Raw genomic sequence first — 20,843 nt, forward strand, 5'->3', positions numbered from 1 at the left:
AACTTTTGGTGGCATTTATTCGGATTGCTATTATATATAGGTATTTTTATTAATTTTTTATATATAGAATGAACTAAAAATTGTAAATTAGATTCATCATTCCAAAAAAAATTTGTTAAATCAAGAATTGGAGGAATTTCTTACTTTTAAAAAATTGAATGATAGAGAATAATTTAGAGAGCTGTAAAAACTGTTGAGATTGAAATTTTATATTATTTTGTGTCATGGTAAAAAAAATAAAAACAGTTCAAAATGACAAATATATAGATATCAAAATATACGAATATTCGAATATGCACAATTCTACAATGAACAGTTGCAACTTTACAAAAAAACTGTTACAATGAACAATTGCAACTTTTTGTTAAACACATAATTTAAATTTTCTATAAATTTTTTGGAAGATTATCCAAAAGATACGATTGAAAAAACACAACCTTTGGTGGCATTTATTCGAAATAGATTCATCATTCTAAAAATCTTTTCTTAAGTTAAGAATTAGATGAATTTCTTGATTTTTAAAAGAATGATTGCTAGAAAATAATTTAGAAAAATGTATAAACCGTTGAGATTGAAATTTTAGTTGATTTTGTGTCGTGACAAAAAAAATAAAAATAGTTCAAACAGACAAATATATATAGATTCCAAAAGGTGCGATGTTCCAATCAACACAACTTTATAGTGAATAGTTGTAACTTTTCATAAAGAATTGTTTTAATAATCTATCACGACTTTTCAGAAAATATCCAAAAGGTATGAGTGAAAAAACACAACTGTTAGTCGCATTTATTCAGTTTGTTATTATTATATAGATTATTCTCTACTAAATTTTGTAACTAATTTTACTAGGATTTCAAAAAATTCTGCATGCAAAACCTTAATTAATAGAATAAAATTTTTAATAGAATATAGCTAAAGTGATGGTGTAACTAGAAAATAAACACGGTAATTTAGAAAAAAAAAACAGATATTAAACGCTAGCTCTTGACATGTATAAAACATAAAACATTAGTCGATTTCAAGCCGCATGCATCAATGTTTTCTTCATTTATATATTTAATGTTACTCCGTATACTTACACTTAGGTACCACAAAAGTAATATACCGGTCGTTTGGGATGCACCAGCAGTTCAGTCTTCATGGAGCTGGTTGGGGAGAAGAATTCTGAAATTGCGTCCCTTTGCAAGACCTAGAGAAGTCATCAAATATCAAAGCGGCATTACGGTATGACTAGTATGATATAGCTAAAGTGATGATGTCTGCAATAGCGTTTAGACTCCTAATTGTTAACAAACCGTCTGCTTCTAGATCCCATTCTTCTATCGGCGCTTATAAAACATTGAGAGATGAGTTCTTATAATATCTGGTTGGAGCATATTTCAACATACCGATACAAGTGTCTTAGTACTCTTTCATGTAGGGACTATTGTTAGGACATTTGCATTCATATCCTCCCATGCTTTATTAGAATATTGTTATTCTTGCATTTGCAGTCATCACATTGACAAGCTGATCATTTTACTTAACATTCATCAATGCATAGTTATATATGAGAGGCTATATAAACTTTGAAAGAACAAAACAATTCAGCCGTCCACAATGCATACATCCAAACAATACTGACATGGATAATTAGGCATGTTTGAAATCACACACACACACCCCATCCTCTTGTCTCTGTTAGTTATGGATTCATTGACTAACACAATCAGGTTTGCTTTCGGATCCATTAGCACTAATAAGTCGCCCCCCCTGACTTAGAAATACGCAAGCTAAGTCTGTATTTTTGAACCATTGTCTTCTATTAGAAATTTAACCAGTTTGTGAGATTTCAGTATAATGATATTCTTGAATCTTTTGATACCTCGATATATAGTACGTAAAACAACGCAAATCTTCATGGTGATATGCACTTCTTTGCCGTCTTCGTCTTCTTCTTGCATGTCGTTTTCAACCATCTCTATTGGGTCTCAATCCACGGCACGTAACAAAGTACGGGACATTACTGTATAGTAAAATGTAAATTCAGTGTTTAGTTTTCTTATAATGTAATTCTCGATTCATAGTATTGATTAAAACATCAAAAGGAAATGAAAAATGTACGTACTGGTCGATACAAATGGCAAAAAAATTAATATTGTCAAAAACGTTTGAGAGGGTAGGTGCACATCTGTCTACCTGATGAAATTATGCGTGAAGAAATTCTCAAAAAGATACGAAACTCGCTGGATCGGTGGTCTGCCACTGTGCCACAATAGCAACCAAGCACTGGAATTTACTCTTTAAATCCATGACTAATCGTTACTCTGGATTGGTGCTTACGGAAGGTTTTCTAAAGCTAGTTAGAATCAAGTTTATTTTTTACAAAAAAGATAGGACAGTAGGTTCCAGACCAACTTGGAAAAGAGTAATCTGGGATTAGATCAAAATAAAAATATTAAAGTATCAAAAGCTTATGAGATTTTTCTTTAGTTTTATTAAGAGTCGAGCGAGAATATAGGTTGCCTAGGGTTATCAATGAAATCGTATGTTTAGTAGTCGGGTGGGGTTTGACTACCAACTAACTGTTGACTGTTGTCTTTGTAGCTTACTCACGCAGACAAGAGATCACATACTCCTCACTCTTGCATTGTGAATTCACAACGGGGGTTTGGAACCATGTGCTAGTGTGCGGCTCGGCTTACCAATTCATCTTTATGACTTGGGGAACACGCATCCGCATGTTGAGTAGCTCACAAAACAATTCCAGACTACTCAACCGTTTGGTTGACAACAATATTCTATCTATGGAAAAAGAGAAACAACAAGCTACACAATAGCTTCTTGTTTTTCTTTTCGATAGATCAAAGTCAGAGTACACTGCAATTAACATATCGCATACATTACTGTGACTGGTGAATGTGGTCAGGTGACATATCCCAACTTAAAGCGACATGCATCTCAATCTCAAAAGACAAAAAAAACGGTAGGAAGTTCGTTTTATCATAAAACTAAAACGGTCGTTACTTTCAAATAAACATCACACTCAAATCTCACGAACTGGGTTGAATAGCTCATAGAATACAAAATTAAAAATACAGATGAGCGATTTCTAGGTCCTCAAAAGCATAGGCTAGTCTTGATCAGCATCTTCTAGTTCTTGCATCTGTGTGCACAAATTCGGTAAATCAATTCAGTTATGTTAAAGCAATTACACAACTGATTGTTGTTTAGTGATTCCATAACTAACACAGATGGAATGGATGTCGTTTTAAACTATCTATATTGGGCCTCAATTCACGGCCCAAAGTTAGCCGTTATATGTCAAGTGGTCGCAACAGTCAGATGACCAACTATGGAGATGATAATTGCAATGTTATCTAATGTATGTACCTAACGTTTGATCAATTGACAAAAAAAAAAGTAATAATAACATAAAGAAATTGCAAATGTAGTGTGTAAAAATTTAAAATCGATCATCATTTCTGATTCTATTGAGAAGAATAATTCCCACAGTCAAGTTTAATATTCCAGTCTAATTATTTGACAAAGCCAAGATAAAAAACATAGCTTGAATTCAACCTTTTCAAAAAGTTTCCATAATAAATACTTTACGGTATTTTTGAAAAATACGGTTCAAAGTTGATTTATTAACCCTAAAAGTCAATATCCTTTAATACATCTTGTTCCGCTGTGACGACGACGTTGACAAATTTCAGTTTGGAAATTTCAGTTTGTGATTTGTGTGACAAGTTTTTTTTTTTCTTTATTTTTTATATATTTTTGTTTCCAGAAATATTGATTTCAAGATAAAAAGGTTACGCGGAAAAAACTTTTCCGGTGTGGTGGGCTTTGACGGAATAATTTGGTACAGGGACAGACACATATCGGTAACTCGATTAAAATTTTCAATTAACAGACTCTCAGATTCATTAATTCTTACGATAGCGTTAATTAATTTAGTTTTGACAAATAATTTGGGAAAAAATAATACAAATAACCTTTGTTGTGACATGATAATTTCTCTGAGGTATACATTTTGAGCTTCAATTGTATGTGGTACGCAACCATTCGGGAGTCAACCTAGTTCTAGCTCACATATGGAACGGATGCTACGTACGACGAACGTCGAAACTGATAGAGACCACTTTATAGATGTTTGGTAGTTGACAACAATCAAGAGCTTGGAACTGATTGAAATTCTAGTGATTGTAAAATTCTAGTTATATACACAAAAGTTGTAACGTTCAAAACTGAATAAGAATATACAGTTGGCCGGAAAATCAAAATTAAACTATAGATTAAAAAATTGGGTAATTAAGGTCAGCGTATGAGCTGGTTATAAAGATTCATAGGAACGTGATACTCGAGCCATCAAAAATAAGAGTTTCCAAAAGATATTACATTTTGTTAAAAGGGTTAGTCATACAAACATGTTTTAGAGAATACTATGTGAAAAGAACTTATTACAGAATCAAAACTTTTATGTAAGGAAGAAGAGGATCACTTCATTTATGGGAAGTAAAATAATTAAGGATATTTAAATGTGAAATGTAATTACTTCAAGGGATTTTTACATGTTTTGGTTTTTGGGTCACTGGTCTTGCTTGACTCTTGAGTGGTTTGGTGGATATGACGTTTATAAGTACAAGTCAAGTGATGATATGTGTGCAGCCTATATAGTGTGCATCAGTGCAGCCTATGTTCTATCTATTTAAATAGTTTAAGAGGAAGGCTGCAATCTATTAATGATATATATTACCCACATAAGTACTGTATATAGATACATTGCTCATCATTTCATTTCATTGCAGCCATTGAGATTTTCCAAACTGTGTTTTTGCAGCTGGGAAACACGGAGGAATACATCGACGGGCAATTGACAGGAAACCTTGGAGAGATCTTGATCAGGTAAATATATATTATTGTCTCCTTCAAAAATTCAGTATATGTTTCCAGCGAAAATGTGGAGAATTGGACTTAGCCATTAACTAGAGTAGTAGACGGATCCACACCTCTTTATTTGTGTTAGTTATGGAATCACTAAATCAGTTTTGTAAATTTGCTTGCTTAAAAATTTTTACGGCTCCGTTTGAATTAATATTACCTAATTTTTACACACAGATGCAACAATGTCTTGTATGTCCGAGGTGTGCCAGAAGATGAAGAACTTGAAGATGCTGATCAAGACTAGTTTATGCTTTTAAGGACTTAGAAATTGATCGTCTCTGTATTTTTTAATCTTGTATTCTATGAGCTATTATTCAACCCATGTTCGTGAGATTTGAGTGTGATGTTTTTATGAGACCTTGAAAGTAAAACGAACTTCCTGCCATGTTTTCTTTTCATTGAGATGGGATGCATCATGTAGTTTTATTAGTCGGGGGACCAACCACATTCACAGTAATGTATGCGACAAATGGAGTTGTCAATTGCAATGTACTCGACTTTTTTGATCTATTGAAAAAATAAACAAAAAAACTTAAAGGAGTAAATTTTCAGAATCAAAGTAGAATTATATTGTAGTCACTTTGATTCTGTTTCGTATAATATAATTCTACTTCTTCGTATAGTACAACACTAACACGATTTAATATAGAAACATGCTGACAAACAGTACCACCATGAGAACGTTTGATAATGGACCATGCCATGCATGTAATAAATTAGATATATGTTAGTATTAGCAAAACGTGAAACCAACCATCTTGTAGTACAACACTATTTTATTTTGAAAAACGTGTGTAGTATATACGTATCTAGCCTTCGAAGGTAATGCTTATTAGCTGCATTGTGTTACCATTCCCATACGTGGTTAACAACTTCAATCCAGAGTAACGATTAGTCATGGAATTAAAGAGTGAAGCTGGTTAAAAACGAAAGTAGATCGTGCCAGTTGTTAAGCAAGCTAATAACGGCTGTGTTTAATTCCCTGCGCCCAATGAAGTTATGGAAAATGTAGTGTAATTAGTTAACCCGGCATATAAATAAGCTAAATCAAGGACTCGTCATGTATATTATGCAGAGAGTTGTGGAGCAGCGTGTTATAGGTACATTCTTGGGATGTTGAATGTCATTTAATTTATCTTTGTTAATTTCCTCTACTGATGATTATAAGTGATGCATGGGAGTATTGTTTTGGCATGCAAACTTTCGTTGGTGCTGGCAATTCTTTTAATTTTGATTGTGTGTGCACATTTTTGAATTATGTTTTTTATATATTGACATGGATTAATTAAATAAACAGTGATAAAAGAAAGAAAATAGGTGTAGTAATAACAAGCTAGGCTACTAGACTAGTAGGGGTATGTAAAATTAAGAAAAAGAAAGGTCAGATTTTAAACCCCTTTCATCAAGAAAGATCAAAGGGTCATGAAGGAAAGATGAACATTATAAATAGCTCCTTTACCTACATCACAACTTAGAGAGGACCGTTGCCGCGCAACTTAAATCATGTCCTTCCATCAAACTTAAAGAGATCTCTTACGCAAGGATATGATTTCTAACTACATTATATTATTTTTTTTCTCTATTTTGATTTCTAACACAAATTTTGTTTTTTCTTTTACCTTTATGATAGGTTTATGCTAAGGAAACAACGTGGATTCTAAGCCAACAACTAATTACTAGAGATTAGATGATCAACGTACTTATATTGCACACTATTTGGAAATTGTTGTTGTGTCTTGTTTTTTAAATTTCAATTTTTTCTTTTGTGTATCATGATGAACATATAGAGCGGAATGTGGGATGTAATTGTATTTGAAAACTGAGATCTCAAATCATTAATAAACTTGCTTTAGTATGGATTTTAAAATTTTTTCTCAACCTTCCTTTATCTATATTGATTTATTTTCTGAATTTCTCCTAACTTAAACTTGTATATACATTATTTGTGAACTTGTGTTGATTTCTTGTTTGTTTGAAATTTTGAATATATAATACTTAAAAACCATTAATATAAGTATATAACTAAGCTGAATGGATGTCTTTTTAAACTCTAAACTACATAATGTCCACCTGGTAAGAATTACTATCCGTTGTCACTGAGATGGAATGAATGTCGTTTTAAACTGAAGGAAACTCGGCCATCACCTCTAGTAAACTTCTTTGACTCTCTACTACCCACTTTGAATATTCATCTTGTTGTTGAAAGGACACAATGTATATTTCGTCAGATAACTTTAACAACAATTGGAAAATGAAGTAAAGAATAGTTAAAAAGTTCAGCCACGACCTTTCCAGCAGGTGAAGCAAGATGTTTGAATCGCTCTGCTTCGGTGGGATCAGATGCATGGGCAGACAAAGCAAGTAAAGCAGACTGCAAGAAAACAAGAATCCATTGAATTTGAATCTCTGTGAAGACAGAAGTAATCGATCACAAATAGTCTGATGATAAATAAATCCAATCAATCTTCTTAGACCATTTTCAATGGTTTTTCTTATTTTTTCTTCTATAATAGAGATGAGTTTTGCTCCAATGGTTTACCCTATTTTTTCCTCTATAAAAAAATATTCTAAATAGATACTATCTTTATTTTACAATTAACACCTTTTATTTATAAAATTGCAAACTAACCCATTTCACTTTAAATTTTGTAACACTTTCATAAAATTATCTTTTGCAAATGGTAGTCTCAATATTTTAGAATAAATATTTATACTTAAATTTATATTATTAGTTCTTAAAAATATTTATTTTATTTATTTTGGTCATAAATAAAAGAAGTTAAAGATTATGAAGACTACTTTGTAAATAAAATAGTTTAACTTTATTTATAGAGGAAAAAAGTTGAGTTCCTCTATATATAGAGAAAAAAATAACAATCTCTATTATAGAGATGAAAATAAAGATGGATTGGAGCAAAAATTACTCTGTAATAGAGTTTAGAGGCAAAAATTGAAGACCATTAGAAATGTTCTTAGGAGAACTTAATAGACATGCATATTGTGTAAGCGTTGTTCTCAAGTTACAGTGTGGGAATGGAGGAGGAACAGTCACATGACCAACTATGGAGATGATAATTGCAATGTTATCTGGTTTATGATTGTCGATCTATCTATATGTACTTTTGATGCTTCTATTTGTTATCAAGCTTGGCCTTGGAAATCTCTAAACCTTTGTAACTTTGCTATTTTGTTTGTTTGAATGAAAGTAACCTCTGTTTTGTTAAAAAAAAAAAAAAAAATCTAATGTATGTACCTAACGTCTGATCAATTGAAATTTTTAAAAAAAAACATAACATAAAGAAATTGCAAATGTAGTGGGTAAAATTTTTTAATCGATTTATCATTTCTAATTCTACTGAGAAGAATAATTCCACAGTCAAGTTTAATTTTCCAGTCTAATTATTTGACAAAGCCAAGATAAGAAACATAGCTTGAATTCAACCTTTTCAAAAAGTTTCCATTATACTAACTTTACGGTATTTTTGAAAAATACGGTTCAAAGTTGATTTATTAACCCTAAAAGTCAATATCCTTTAATATATTTTGTTCCGCTGTGACGACGACGTTAACAAAACATGTGAAATACTGAAATCAATTATTCAATCATGTGATATCATTTACACATTCATCACCTACCAATGTCCACATGATCTTTTATTCATGTGACATCATCTTTATCGAGTGTTATAATAATAAACTCTACAGTTCTCGATTTCCTTTTGTCAACGGGTAGTAATTCTTACTATTCCTATATTTTACACATAAATGATGATATAGTTCTTTTTTTCTCCCTCTGTAAATAGCAAATACATATCCTTTTTATATATAAAATATATGTGGAAATTTCTAGTTTTCTTTTCTTAGAGTTACATCAACTTTATAAAGTTGTTTAATTAATATTTTTCCTCATAATAATGAAAGGGATATGTTATACCCTTCCACTTGCACTTGATTGACATTCTCTCCAGACGTGTTTTTTATTGGTGTAAAGTCAGTAGTTCTCTTTCTCTCCATAATATAATACTTATTAGTAATCTAGCTGCAATACACTGTAAAGTGTAAACAGCTTGTTAGTTATTCTGCATGTTGGCAAATAAAATTACTGCTTCAACAAAACAGAAACAAAAAGCAAATAAAAATTAATACATTATACTAGGTAGCTTTTACAATTTGAAAGGTAGATCATCTTTTTAAAAAATAAATTTAATGCTTAAAAAGTTTATCCTTGGAATTATGTTTTGGAGAAGTAAAGTGACCAACTACAAACTATCCAAGATTAGACTATCATTAATTTTGCTAAAAAAATTCAACGAAAAAAAAGTAATACTATAATAATGTAACATGGCAAGTAAAGCCGACGATCGGTTCCGATCAGCTAGACGTGGGCATATTGTCATTTATGCAATCACTTCTAGTTAGGGAAGACTACTAATTAATCTTTAATACAAAATAATTATAAGACAAAATTATGAGGACGAGAGAAACACACAACACATAAGTAGTTGAAAGAGGAAAGAAACATGTTGTTTTTGTTGTTGGAAAACTCTTCTGCCCACCTACTTATTTTGGCACGCGTCAATGTAGCTCACGTGTGCCGATGTGCGGTGTGCTCTACTAATACACAACCATATGTGCTCTCACCTACCCACCAAACCCTTCGGTCCATTCCCCTCATTTCACAATTCTCTTCAAATTACATTCTCAACCACCAAAAAGCACTTCCGAATGAATGAACTAGAAGAATTCCACCAGTCGCTTTCTATATCTCCCTGTCATTATTAAATTATTTGACTCTTACACCGAAAACACATCGACTTGTCACCTTTTTGCTCCGTATATCGTTGGCTAGTTTGGCGTTAAATATAACCAGAAAAAACAGTGTTGGCCACTTTAATAGATGACTTTTTCTTCTTGTGCAAGTAATACTCAATAACTTAAGTTGTGAGTTTATTTTATAATGGCTTGTTTTGACAAAAAAAACTAACTTTAGTCTCTTAAGCAAGATCTTAACGTGTTTAAGTTGTTTTAGAATAGCATGTTATTTTTGTTTCGTACGACACAAATTAAACACTGTTGTTTTATAATAGTAATAGATAACACAAAAATATTATGTTCATATGACATGTACATGTAAGGATTAACACACAACATTCTAACAAAATTACGAGCTAACAAACATTTTAGCACTTTCGTCCATGCGGTAAATTTTTACCTGAATAATTCTTATCCATTATCATTTTGTTAATTTACCTGGTTACGTAAATGATAAATAGAAATATTATTTTCCCCAAAATGGGGACTTGGGTCCAAAGTCTTGCTGCTGCATATATAATGCATACCAAAGGTGCTTGACTAATTCATACCAAATGTGCTGACTTTTGTATATAACACAATCGTTCATAAATACATACCCACCACAACATCTTATGCATTTTTTCTTTTGGTTGGGGGCTATATAGCAGTGAGTTATAAAAAAAAATATATAGGATTTATCAAAATATGTGAAAAATAAATTAAAAATGGAAAAAAGGGAAGTTCATTTCTCCTTGCGATCACAAACTTAATGATCATCATATTGTGGCACTTCTGTGCCGTATATATATGAATATAAGTACACAGTGAGTGTGTGGCTTCAATTGTCTCGTTACCATACATCTCTCAGATATCTTCCACTCATTTGCAGGTTCTTCACAAAGCCCTCTGCTTTAGTTGAATCCATTGATCCCTGATAACAAGACAAAATAAACCCATTAGAGTCGGTTTGTGATTCGGACAATGATAATACTAGACTGATCTCAACCAAGCATACCTGTTCTTGAGCTATTGTGTGGAGAGACCTGTGAACGTCTCTTGCCATGCCTTTTGCGTCACCGCAAACATATACATATGCTCCTTGAGAGATCATGTTCCAGATATCAGAAGCCTGCATTACAAATACTGTCAGCTTAAGAATCTGAATCTGCATATGTATATACAAAGTTCTGCGTTTTGGTTTGGGGTTATGAAGCTCATACCTTGTCCATCATTTTGTGCTGTACATATTCTTTGGTGGGTCCTTCACGAGAGAAGGCAACAATTAGCTCCGCAAGAGCACCGCTCTCAACAAATCTCTGGAGCTCTTCCTCGTAGATGAAATCCTACACAAATATCAGAGGACTTGAGAAACTGAACAAGCCATTGATGTATGATTGAGTTTTAAGAAATGGGCAAGTTCTTACCATTCTACGGTTTCTGCATCCAAAGAACAAAACTGATGGTCCAAGTTCAACACCAGATTCTACCAACGCGAGTCTTTCCTGAAGGAAACCTCTGAATGGAGCCAATCCAGTCCCTGGACCGATCATGATGATAGGTACCTTAGAATCAGACGGAAGCTTGAAGTTGGATTGCCTGACAAATATTGGAGCCGACGAGCAGTTTTCACTCTTCTCATAAGGCACCGCATTCTGTGTTTACGACACACACAAGAAAACATTCAGACTTAATCACAGAGCTCACATGCATCAATAGGAAATGACACAAAGAGCACAACGGCTATAATGTAGTATGTATGCAGGAAGCTGTCAGATTTACGGGCATTTTTTTTTACCTTCATCCAAGTCGAACATACTCCCTTATGAATCCTGCCGGTTGGCATCTTCTCATGAACCAGTGCACATGTGACATGAATTCTAGTTTCAGCAATCCTATACCAGTAAACAAGACAATGTTTCAATACACTAAAATTACAAGACAAGTCTCAGCCGACAACTGGAAGACAAAAGACCAAAAAAATGATAAGTATTAAGTACTCACTTGGGAGATGATGATATCGAATAGAACCTAGGCTGCAACCTTGGAGCAACTCCAGCGAAGAAGACACCAAGTGGTGGCTTGGCTGAAGGAAACTCCGCCATCACCTCTAGTAAACTTCTTTGACTCTCTACTACCCACTTTGAATATTCATCCTGTTGTTGAAAGGACACAATGTACACTTTGTCAGATAGCTTTTACAAAATTTGGAAAATGAAGTGCAGGAAAATAAAAGTTCAGCCACGACCTTTCCAGCAGGTGAAGCAAGATGTGTCAATCGTTCTGCTTCCGTGGGATCAGATGCATGAGCAGACAAAGCAAGTAAAGCAGACTGCAAGAAAACAAGCATCCACTGAATTTGAATCTCTATGAAGACAAAAGAATCGATCATAACCAGTCTGATGATAAATGAACCCAACCAACCTTCTTAGGAGAACTCAATAGACATGCATATTGTGTAAGCGCTGTTCTCAAGTTACAAGGTGGGAATGGAGGAGGAAGTGAGCTGCTGATTGGTGTGCCATCTTCTTTTTCAGCGTGAAGTGAGAAATAAGTATCAGGTGACATATCCAGCAACTTCAGGGCTTCATCTACAGTTTCACTTAAATTATCACAAAGTACACCAACATGATCTCCAGTTTCATACCTGACAAGATATAAAACATACATTCATGTTATTCCTCACGAATATTACCATCTGATTCTATACTATAGACATTCTTAAATAATAGTAAAACTCACGTAAGTCCACTTCCGGCAATGTCAAATTCCAAATGAGTGCAAGAACGGTCAGACTCAGGAGTATGTAACTCCTTTTTAACGGCGACATTTGCTCTTTAAAAACCAAATAAGCAAAAGATTAGATCAAGTAACAAGACAAGATTATAAGTTAAAAAAATAAGAAGTAGCTTGCTTGCGTACCTGTAAGGATGTTGAGCATCAAACACGGTGTGACCATTTCCGTTGGCCATGATCTTATCATTGAATTTTGCATCTTCAGAGTCGTGGATAGAAACTCTGTATTCTAACACAGCTGCAGTGTATGGTGTGGCAACAGCTGTATCACCTTCTTCCCTCAGCAATGTATCAAGCTCGGGCCACAATGCTTCTCTCCTGCAAGAGGTAGCAAAATTGAGCCCAGAAGAAAAAGAAATACAAACGGCCAAAGCAGCAATGCACATAAGAAGCCAATAATAGAAGAGAAAAATGTAAATACCAAGCAGTGAAGTCATCTTCGATACACTGGTCATCATCTCCAAGACCAACCTCTACAATACGTTGTGCACCTGAACAAACCACTCATGAAGTTAGAAACCAGTACAGACTGATATAGAACACATGAAGACCAAATCAGAGAGACTCAAGACAATTGATGAAATAAAGAAACAAACTAACCTTGTTCGACAAGTAGGTCATCTACAACTTTAGCAACCTGCAACACAAATTTACAAAACAGTTTGAATATCAACTCTGTCCAAAGTTTGGAAGGAAACCGGAAATTGTGACAGGAGAAAACCCAAAAAAGTTTATAAACCTTATTAAAATGTTCATATTGTCTGTTTCCTAATCCAAACACTCCATACTTCAAGTTTGTAAGCCATTCTCCTCTGTCATTCCCCTGTAAACACATGTTTACAACTTCAGAAACAAGAAAACAAGAAACACACTTTACAGCAACCAATTGAGCCATACAAAAAAAAAAGAAACTCACCTCAGTGAACCATTTGTAGAATCTCGCTGCATTATCTGTAGGTTCACCATCTCCATATCTACATCCAGATTGTAAAACCAGATCAGTCACAAGAATAAAACAAAGTTAACAACAATTCCCAAAGAAATGAATCAGGTAAGGTAAAGAACTAACGTGGCTAAGAAGAAGAAAACCAAATCCTCTTTCTTTAATTTCTCCTCATACTCATCATCATCAGCAGCAGCGTAATCATCCTGTTAACAAAATCATAATCAGATCGAAAAAAAACAAGATTTTACTAAAAACATCAAACTTTTTTTTTTAAAATGTTGCTTTTGAATATACCAAATCAACGATTTTGAATCTGATCTTTTCATATCTTGCTTTAGCTTCTTCTCCTAAAGCCTGAAAAAAAAAAATCAAACTGATTCAATTCAAACTTCACCATCTCTCCAAAAAAAACTAAAACGAATTCTCACAAAAAAAAATGTTCTCACCTTTGCAAAACCTTCAGCAGTACCAGTCTGTGTACCGAAAAAGATTGTAACCTTCTTCCTCCCATCATCAACATCCTCCTCACGACGCTTAATCACCAAAGACTTAGGAGGTTCGACGCGTTTTGAATCCCCAGATGAACCGGATCTCCTCAAAACGAGCATAACGATGCAACCAATAAGAACAGCTATGGAGGTGGTCACAATCATTGCGAATTGACGGTTCTCAATAAGCATAGATGATAATTCATCTGCTACAGACTCGTAAGCTGAGGCATTAGCCGGGTCCGAGACAACCACTGGCTCTCCTTTGATGATTGCAGCCATTAGATCGATCATAGAGGATGAAGAAGAGGACATGGCGTTATAGGTGATGTTGTGTCTAGAACAAGGAAGAGGGGAAAATGAAAAATGAAGGAAGAAGATCTCTCTCTGTATGTGTGAATCGTCGGGGGGGGGGGGGGGGGGGGGGGGGATTTGGTTAGGTGTGGTGTAGGTGAGAGAGAGACTCCTTTGAGAGAAAAATAAAAATGATGAAGAAGACGAAGACATAACCAAAGTTATATATATAATGCCTTTTTTAAATTTTTTTTTTTTACTTTAATTAATTAATTCTGTGATTTGATTTGGGATGGTGAAATTAATTACCAGCGCTCACCAAACCAGACCGGTCAAACCAACACGTTTGGTTTTTTTTAAACTACATTATAGGATTAAATTAAATCCTTCTTGTTTTAGTATATAATATAATCCATGCGTTTTGACACTTTTCTGTCTCTTTATTGTAAAAAACATAAGGGATTGTATCATATATACTATTATATTAATCTATATAAGTTTAAAAATACGTAACGGTTGTTGATAAAATTTAATTACATAATGTATTGAATCTAAAATTATGAATAGACGATTATACTAAAGTAGTAGTGCTATCATCAAAACCATATAAACAGAAAAAGTAATAATTATACTAACATTTAATCACAGTAAAAAGAAGTGGATCTCACTAAAAAAAAAGTAAAAAGAAGTGGATGATTAGATAGATATATCCTATGTTTATTTTGTTGAATTGAAATTATTTTATCAGTCAACAATTTGGCTATGTCTCTTTAAACGAACAATATCAATAATTGAGTACTTTTTTGGTTTTTCGAAAATCAATAACATATTTTAAGTACTATGATTGGCAATAGCTACGTGATTTTAATCTCTGGAGTTTTTCTAAAATGAATAATGTAAAGTTTTAAATTTAGTTTTGTTTCTCATTTAAGAAATTAAATGCCCAAAGCTATGGGATTCATATAGCCCGTAGTATTAGATTGAGCAAAAACATCATGACTTATGGACTTGAACCCGTTGAATCTCGCCACGGCCAAGCTTGGTTGCCTGGTTGGTCAAATATGGGAGGAACTTTGACTCTTTTTTGTATTTTATTTTTGTTAGCTAACACTTTTATCATGTTCGACGTATATAAAACTAATAATGTACACTAGATATAAAATAATATATACTATAGATCCATATACTATTCAAGAAAGACAAAGCATTTCATTGAAGGTTTAAAAATGTAGTCTATTACGAAGAAGGTTCATAACGCAGACAAGTGGTAAGATGGTCAACCACTCGCATGCCAAAGTTGTTCAATGATCACCCATAAATTAAAATTGGTCGAGCTATTTAACTTTCGAAAAGGTCATAATAATTTGTAACCGTACTTTTCTTATAATCGAATGAGCTTATATTGAAATCCAACTTTTGGAGTATTATATAAAAAAGCCGTTATGTGAATTACGTAGTTGTCTATGAAAAAGATACTCAAATATACATATTTACTCAGATCCACAAAATAATTTGCCATTAAACTACCACCATTTTTGGTTTCGTTGGATCTTTGAGATATGAACTCAATTTGGTTTTCATTGGCGTTTCCTTCGATCGACCTACATGTGTCAACTTCATGCCAAAACAATTTAATTATTAGATCTCCAAAAGTGAAGATTCCACCACAGGTAGGCACGACAAATGAATTACCACAACACACGTGTCTTTTTCCTTGACACTATTTCAAACATAATCTACATGTTACATGTACAACACCCATTTATAGATATGGAAGAACTATATACCAAGTTGTTATCACATTTACATTGATCGTTTTTATATGTTATGGCATTTATTTTTATATCGTGTACATTAGGAAATTATATAGGATATACCCAATTAGAGATCAATATCCGTTTCAGTTAATACCTCTAGAACGGATATATTTTGAGTAATCAAACGTTTAATTTCTAAAAACGTGTATCAAAATTGGCATACTGTCTGTTTTCTTACATATGCCATCTTCTTAAAGACAGTATATGATTTTGTAGTAACGTCTCATCCAAAACAACATGCTAACAATGCCTTTAAACCAATTTCTCCTCTTACGAAAACACATTCCCAAAAGAAATCAAAAGTGTGAACTGTGAAGTTATTAGACTACACCTTTTTTTTTTTTTTTTTGGACAAAGATAGATTTCCATTCATTCAAATAGAAACAGTACAAAGAAAAGGAAAAGGAATTCCAGAGTTCAAATGATTAAAATTACAAAGATAGACTTTCCCCAAAGTCATAAACAGAAAGATAAATAGCATCAAGCAATAGTCCAAAAGAGCTGTGAGGCAGTCGCTAAAAAGCAAGCTGAGACATGAGAGATCATGGTTGCAAGGCTGATCAGCATCGAAGAATCCAATAGCTGACAAAGTAGTCACGGTCAAATGACTTGGTGACGTTGAAGGGTGAATCAAAGCCAAAGAGCTCTCCGAAGAGAGAGGCAAAAGCATAAGCATTGCCTTAGCAGGGATTCGGTGGGTTGAAACCCGGTTGGTGGTGATAGTTCTGAAATTTAGATGCTTCGGTGAAGAAGCCTGATAGCTTGAGTGGTAACACCCACTCCATGGAAATGGGGTCATAATGCCACTTGGCTTCAGGTTCTTAGGAGGATACTTCAATAAGTTGATAAAGTGCAGTTTACAGATCTCTATAAGCAAACGGGATGATGAAGATAACGACCTGAAGATACATCGGTAATCACAGCGCCATATGGTCTGGATCATAATGCCGAGTTCATTCATGTTTTTAACTTCAAGACTGAAACACTAATTCGATCTAAAAGCAGGTTTTCTATGACACCTATATACCTTAATTTTCTTATTCTAGAAATACAAAACTCGAATTACATTATACCATTCTTCTCATCGCCAGAAAACAAAGAAGTAATACAAGTCTTATCCTTGTTTTTGGTTATCAATCCTTTTATATTTGCCATATATATATACAAAAAAATGGTTGGTTGGTATATAAAATAAGTGATAAAGTGATTTTATAAATACTTAAATAGACTTAGCTGGAGTTATGTTGGGCTCAAATTGCCAAAGGCGAGAAATGGCAATAGAAAGCCCACGTAAGCGAGATTGATGAGCAAGTTATTTATAAGGTTTTTCATTGGTAGATAGGAAACCGTGACTCACGTGGACAAAACTTAACCACTTGGTTCATCCATTTCCCCATCAATGTTGTTATTTGATCAACAAAATTAAGTCTGTATGTATACGCAATAAAATCATATCAAAATCTTATTAATATAAAACATCAGTAATCCTGCAATTGTTTGAAAATGACCGGCCTTTGGTTCTCTATCACTATAATTTTATAAGTGTAATCATTGGAATATATTTTATTTATACTTGCTTAAAATGTTATTGTCAATATATCTTCTAGTATATTCTATACCTCCATATAATTTTTTAATAGTTGTGTATTGAACTTGAGGTGAGGCAAATACTTGGACACGAGAAAGAAAAAAAAGTCTCAAATATTAATAACTTCTCTTTTTAATGAAGAGAAAATATAAAAATGTTCAATACTTACTTCATAATTTTGCTACTATCAGTTTTTTTTTTCTTTTCCTTGTTAACTATCAGATTTGACACCAGGTATTATATAGTACCTTTACATGTATGTCGATTGGTTTAAGACATTAAGTAGCATGCCATTAGTAAAAACAAAACTGAAGCATTTGTTTTGTATAAATGAAAATTTGTATGTGGTTGGCAAAAAAAAAAATTTGTATATGTTAACAAAATATATAAATTACAGTATTTAACAAAAGTATCTTTGATTTTGTTTTAAATCTATCAGCAAACATATTCGATTCAGAAGATTGAAATATTTTTCTTCTTTCTTTTGATTAACATGCATTATACAGGTTGCGTTGCGTGAAATAATCCATTGGGCTAATTGGGCCTTTATTTTCCAAATAAGTAGGCCTTGATTTGTAGGTTTCAATGTGAAGTCCCGTGGAGAGTATAAACTTCAAATTAGACTGCAATGAATGAGATGTTGTAACTTGAACTACATGCATATAAACACACACAAAGCATGTCTTTTAGCAGCAACATTTTCACGAGTTCAAGTTTTGAAAAACTATACTTTACTCGTGTGACCCTATCAGAGATCATAAAACCCAAAGTCAGTTTTACACACCAATAGTAAGAGATAAAAAAAAAAACGAAATCAACTTTTCTCGAGATCTCTTATATGGTCATATTCCATGTTCATGGGTTCCAAATCGATTTTTATGTATCATCTATGCAAAGGGTTCAAAATTTTTTTGTTGGTTATTGTTTAGTTTCAAAAGAATCGGATGTATCTGAAAATGGCATGGTTTGCAAGTCTTGCCTTCGTGCTATGACTTCGTCTGCCTAGAAACACCCTTTACAATCAATAAGGCATAAATAAATAAGCTTAGCTTGTTTTTTTTTTTAATATAATTAAAAGTTTGAAATGGATTAGGAAAGAATGACCTTTACTCTTTCCACACATAGAAAAACTCCTTTGCCACTATCTTTTTTTTTGCAACGTTGTGTGTGTGTGTATGTGTCATACCAAGTGGATTTGTTGTCGAAAAGCAATAAGCTAAAGATGACTAAAGAATTCACAATAGTTTGCTATAGAACTCTTGACTTTTTTTTCTTAAACTATATTTTGTTAATAGTAAGACATTTTTCGGCTGGTGCGATTTAAAAAAATATATGAAAATTTGCCATAAAAGTGCTACAAAGGACATCATTATGTTGATCGGATGGACCATATATGTACCCAATTACAAGCATATATATAAGCACCTTTTTGTCGATGAAGATTCAATTATTATATATGCTGAATAATTTGTTGTAATCATATTTTATACACTCTTAATTTGTTGAACAACAAACTTTCCGCTTTTAAGTTTCTACCGACGTAAAATTAAATTGTGTAGCGTGTTATGCCAAAACTCAGGCCACTTATGAAATCTATGACATGAAACATATATAATAATTAAGTCAAGTAGTGTGCGTATCCACTAGAAAACAATTTCACACCTCCCGACTTTGATTTGACGAAACCACCACTAGCTATATTCACTACTTTTTTCTTCTATACGATTGTATTAGTTTAGATCAAACTACGTAAAATTCATATATGTGATAGTAATGTGGCCCTCATCATCTTTTCAGAAACATTGCAAGAAGATACATATATATATGGTATTAAATAGGGATGTTGTGACAAATTGCAATGGCTTGGTCCTGTTTCGACGACTGTCCGGGATTTCTTAAATAGATCATGATTATTTTTTAGGTTGATGGTTAAATTTCAACTAACTGCAAAATACAAAAATAAAATATAAATTGACATGTTTAACGAGTCTAAAAACTTACTAATACCGACCGGATATTAGCATTCTGTTTCACGACCAAATTTTTATTTCATGATACTAATATTACAGATTCTACAAAGACAAAATATTATGAAACTAAAGTAAATGAGATTTCTTTCTCACTTTTCGTACTTACCCCATGCAATGATGTATGATTATTTCTTTTTGTTGGTAAAGCAATCACAATTCACACAACTGAACAAAACCCTTCAGGGACCACATGAGACGATAACATTAATATTTGTTTTAAGTTTTTAATATTCTTTATGGGTATGTCGCCACTTGCCAGTCCACAGTATTTAATTTCTTCCACCATTCTAATTAAGTCTTAACAGTTTTCTTGTATATATAGGATTCTTTGTCATATCCAGCTCGTAACAATGTACCATGCACGACTTCCGCATAAACTATTCATCCAACCAAATTACAGATGATGTCATGATGATACGTATATTCACAAATATTAACTTTAATCGAAGTTAAATACCTATTTCGATCGTAGATTTCGTATACAGAATGTTTTGGATTTAACCATGCATTGTTTTTAAATTCTTGGGTGCTTTGAGTTTGGCTACACCGGTTAAACATGTCAACCAAAAAGTCAATACGTTTGATTATCAAAAAAACGTATGTATATGTTGGTACTTGGTAACCAACTGTAGCTTAGGTTGTGTATAATCATCGAGTTCGTTGGTAATAACGTTGCGTTGAAGCCAGTCCCTGGTTCAAGTCTGGCTTGGGATGGGGTGGCGATTTTCCGAAGATAGGTTGATCTGTAAAAGGTTGACTCCGACAGAAGAAAAATACATGTTTTAGCCCTGGGACTTCCTTTAGAAAGAAAAGAAAAACATGTATGTTCCCTGTAGTAATAATACTAGCTTTTACTATATGACATAGATGCTTGCTAGGTAGATAGGTTAGGTGGAGATTCAATAACAATAAATTAAAGTGATACGAAAGAAGCATGACCATATACTTTACTTTTCTTGCTCTGACAAAGGAAATTATTTACAATGTCATATGCTAGCTGTTGGCTGTTGCTAATCTTATAATATACATTTCATCTATCGTCATTGCTAATCCAATTCTACCATATACTCTATTCCATTAGTTGTTATTCATGTACAGCATCTTTGATCATCCATGTGATGATGTGACCATAGACTACGTACAAAAACTTTGTCTAAAGAAACA

At 33.2% G+C, this 20,843-nt stretch overlaps 1 protein-coding gene and 1 pseudogene across 2 annotated transcripts; one reads left to right on the forward strand and one right to left on the reverse strand.

The window, feature by feature from the left end:
• The first annotated feature begins 3,334 nt into the window (after positions 1 to 3,334).
• On the forward strand, positions 3,335 to 5,314 carry LOC104730297 (putative small nuclear ribonucleoprotein F pseudogene; annotated as a pseudogene). The gene is made up of 3 exons (XR_758415.3): positions 3,335 to 3,364; positions 4,763 to 4,890; positions 5,104 to 5,314. The product of XR_758415.3 is annotated as a putative small nuclear ribonucleoprotein F pseudogene (transcript).
• A 4,971-nt stretch (positions 5,315 to 10,285) lies between these two features.
• On the reverse strand, positions 10,286 to 14,315 carry LOC104730298 (NADPH--cytochrome P450 reductase 2). The gene is made up of 17 exons (XM_010449449.3): positions 13,909 to 14,315; positions 13,757 to 13,816; positions 13,586 to 13,665; positions 13,433 to 13,490; positions 13,256 to 13,339; positions 13,117 to 13,153; positions 12,938 to 13,007; positions 12,643 to 12,834; positions 12,463 to 12,555; positions 12,145 to 12,367; positions 11,969 to 12,052; positions 11,725 to 11,876; positions 11,519 to 11,615; positions 11,148 to 11,375; positions 10,944 to 11,066; positions 10,739 to 10,852; positions 10,286 to 10,654 (listed from the first exon to the last, which is right to left on the reverse strand). The coding sequence occupies exons 1-17, from the start codon at positions 14,263 to 14,265 to the stop codon at positions 10,574 to 10,576; spliced, it is 2,133 nt and encodes a 710-aa protein (XP_010447751.1). The 5' UTR covers positions 14,266 to 14,315; the 3' UTR covers positions 10,286 to 10,573.
• Between the last annotated feature and the right edge of the window lie 6,528 nt (positions 14,316 to 20,843).

The sequence above is a fragment of the Camelina sativa genome, chromosome 12 (genome assembly GCF_030686135.1).
Source record: "Camelina sativa cultivar CO46 ecotype springtype chromosome 12, ASM3068613v1".
Taxonomy (NCBI): Eukaryota; Viridiplantae; Streptophyta; class Magnoliopsida; order Brassicales; family Brassicaceae; genus Camelina; species Camelina sativa.

Excerpts from the sequence above, each read along its gene's own strand:
- LOC104730298 (XM_010449449.3), bottom strand. The coding sequence starts at position 14,265 with ATGTCCTCTTCTTCATCCTCTATGATCGATCTAATGGCTGCAATCATC. Across the intron at positions 13,154-13,255 it reads AATATGAACATTTTAATAAG|GTTGCTAAAGTTGTAGATGA; the intron begins GTTTATAAACTT and ends TTTGTGTTGCAG. Across the intron at positions 10,853-10,943 it reads AGCACAAAATGATGGACAAG|GCTTCTGATATCTGGAACAT; the intron begins GTATGAGCTTCA and ends TTTGTAATGCAG.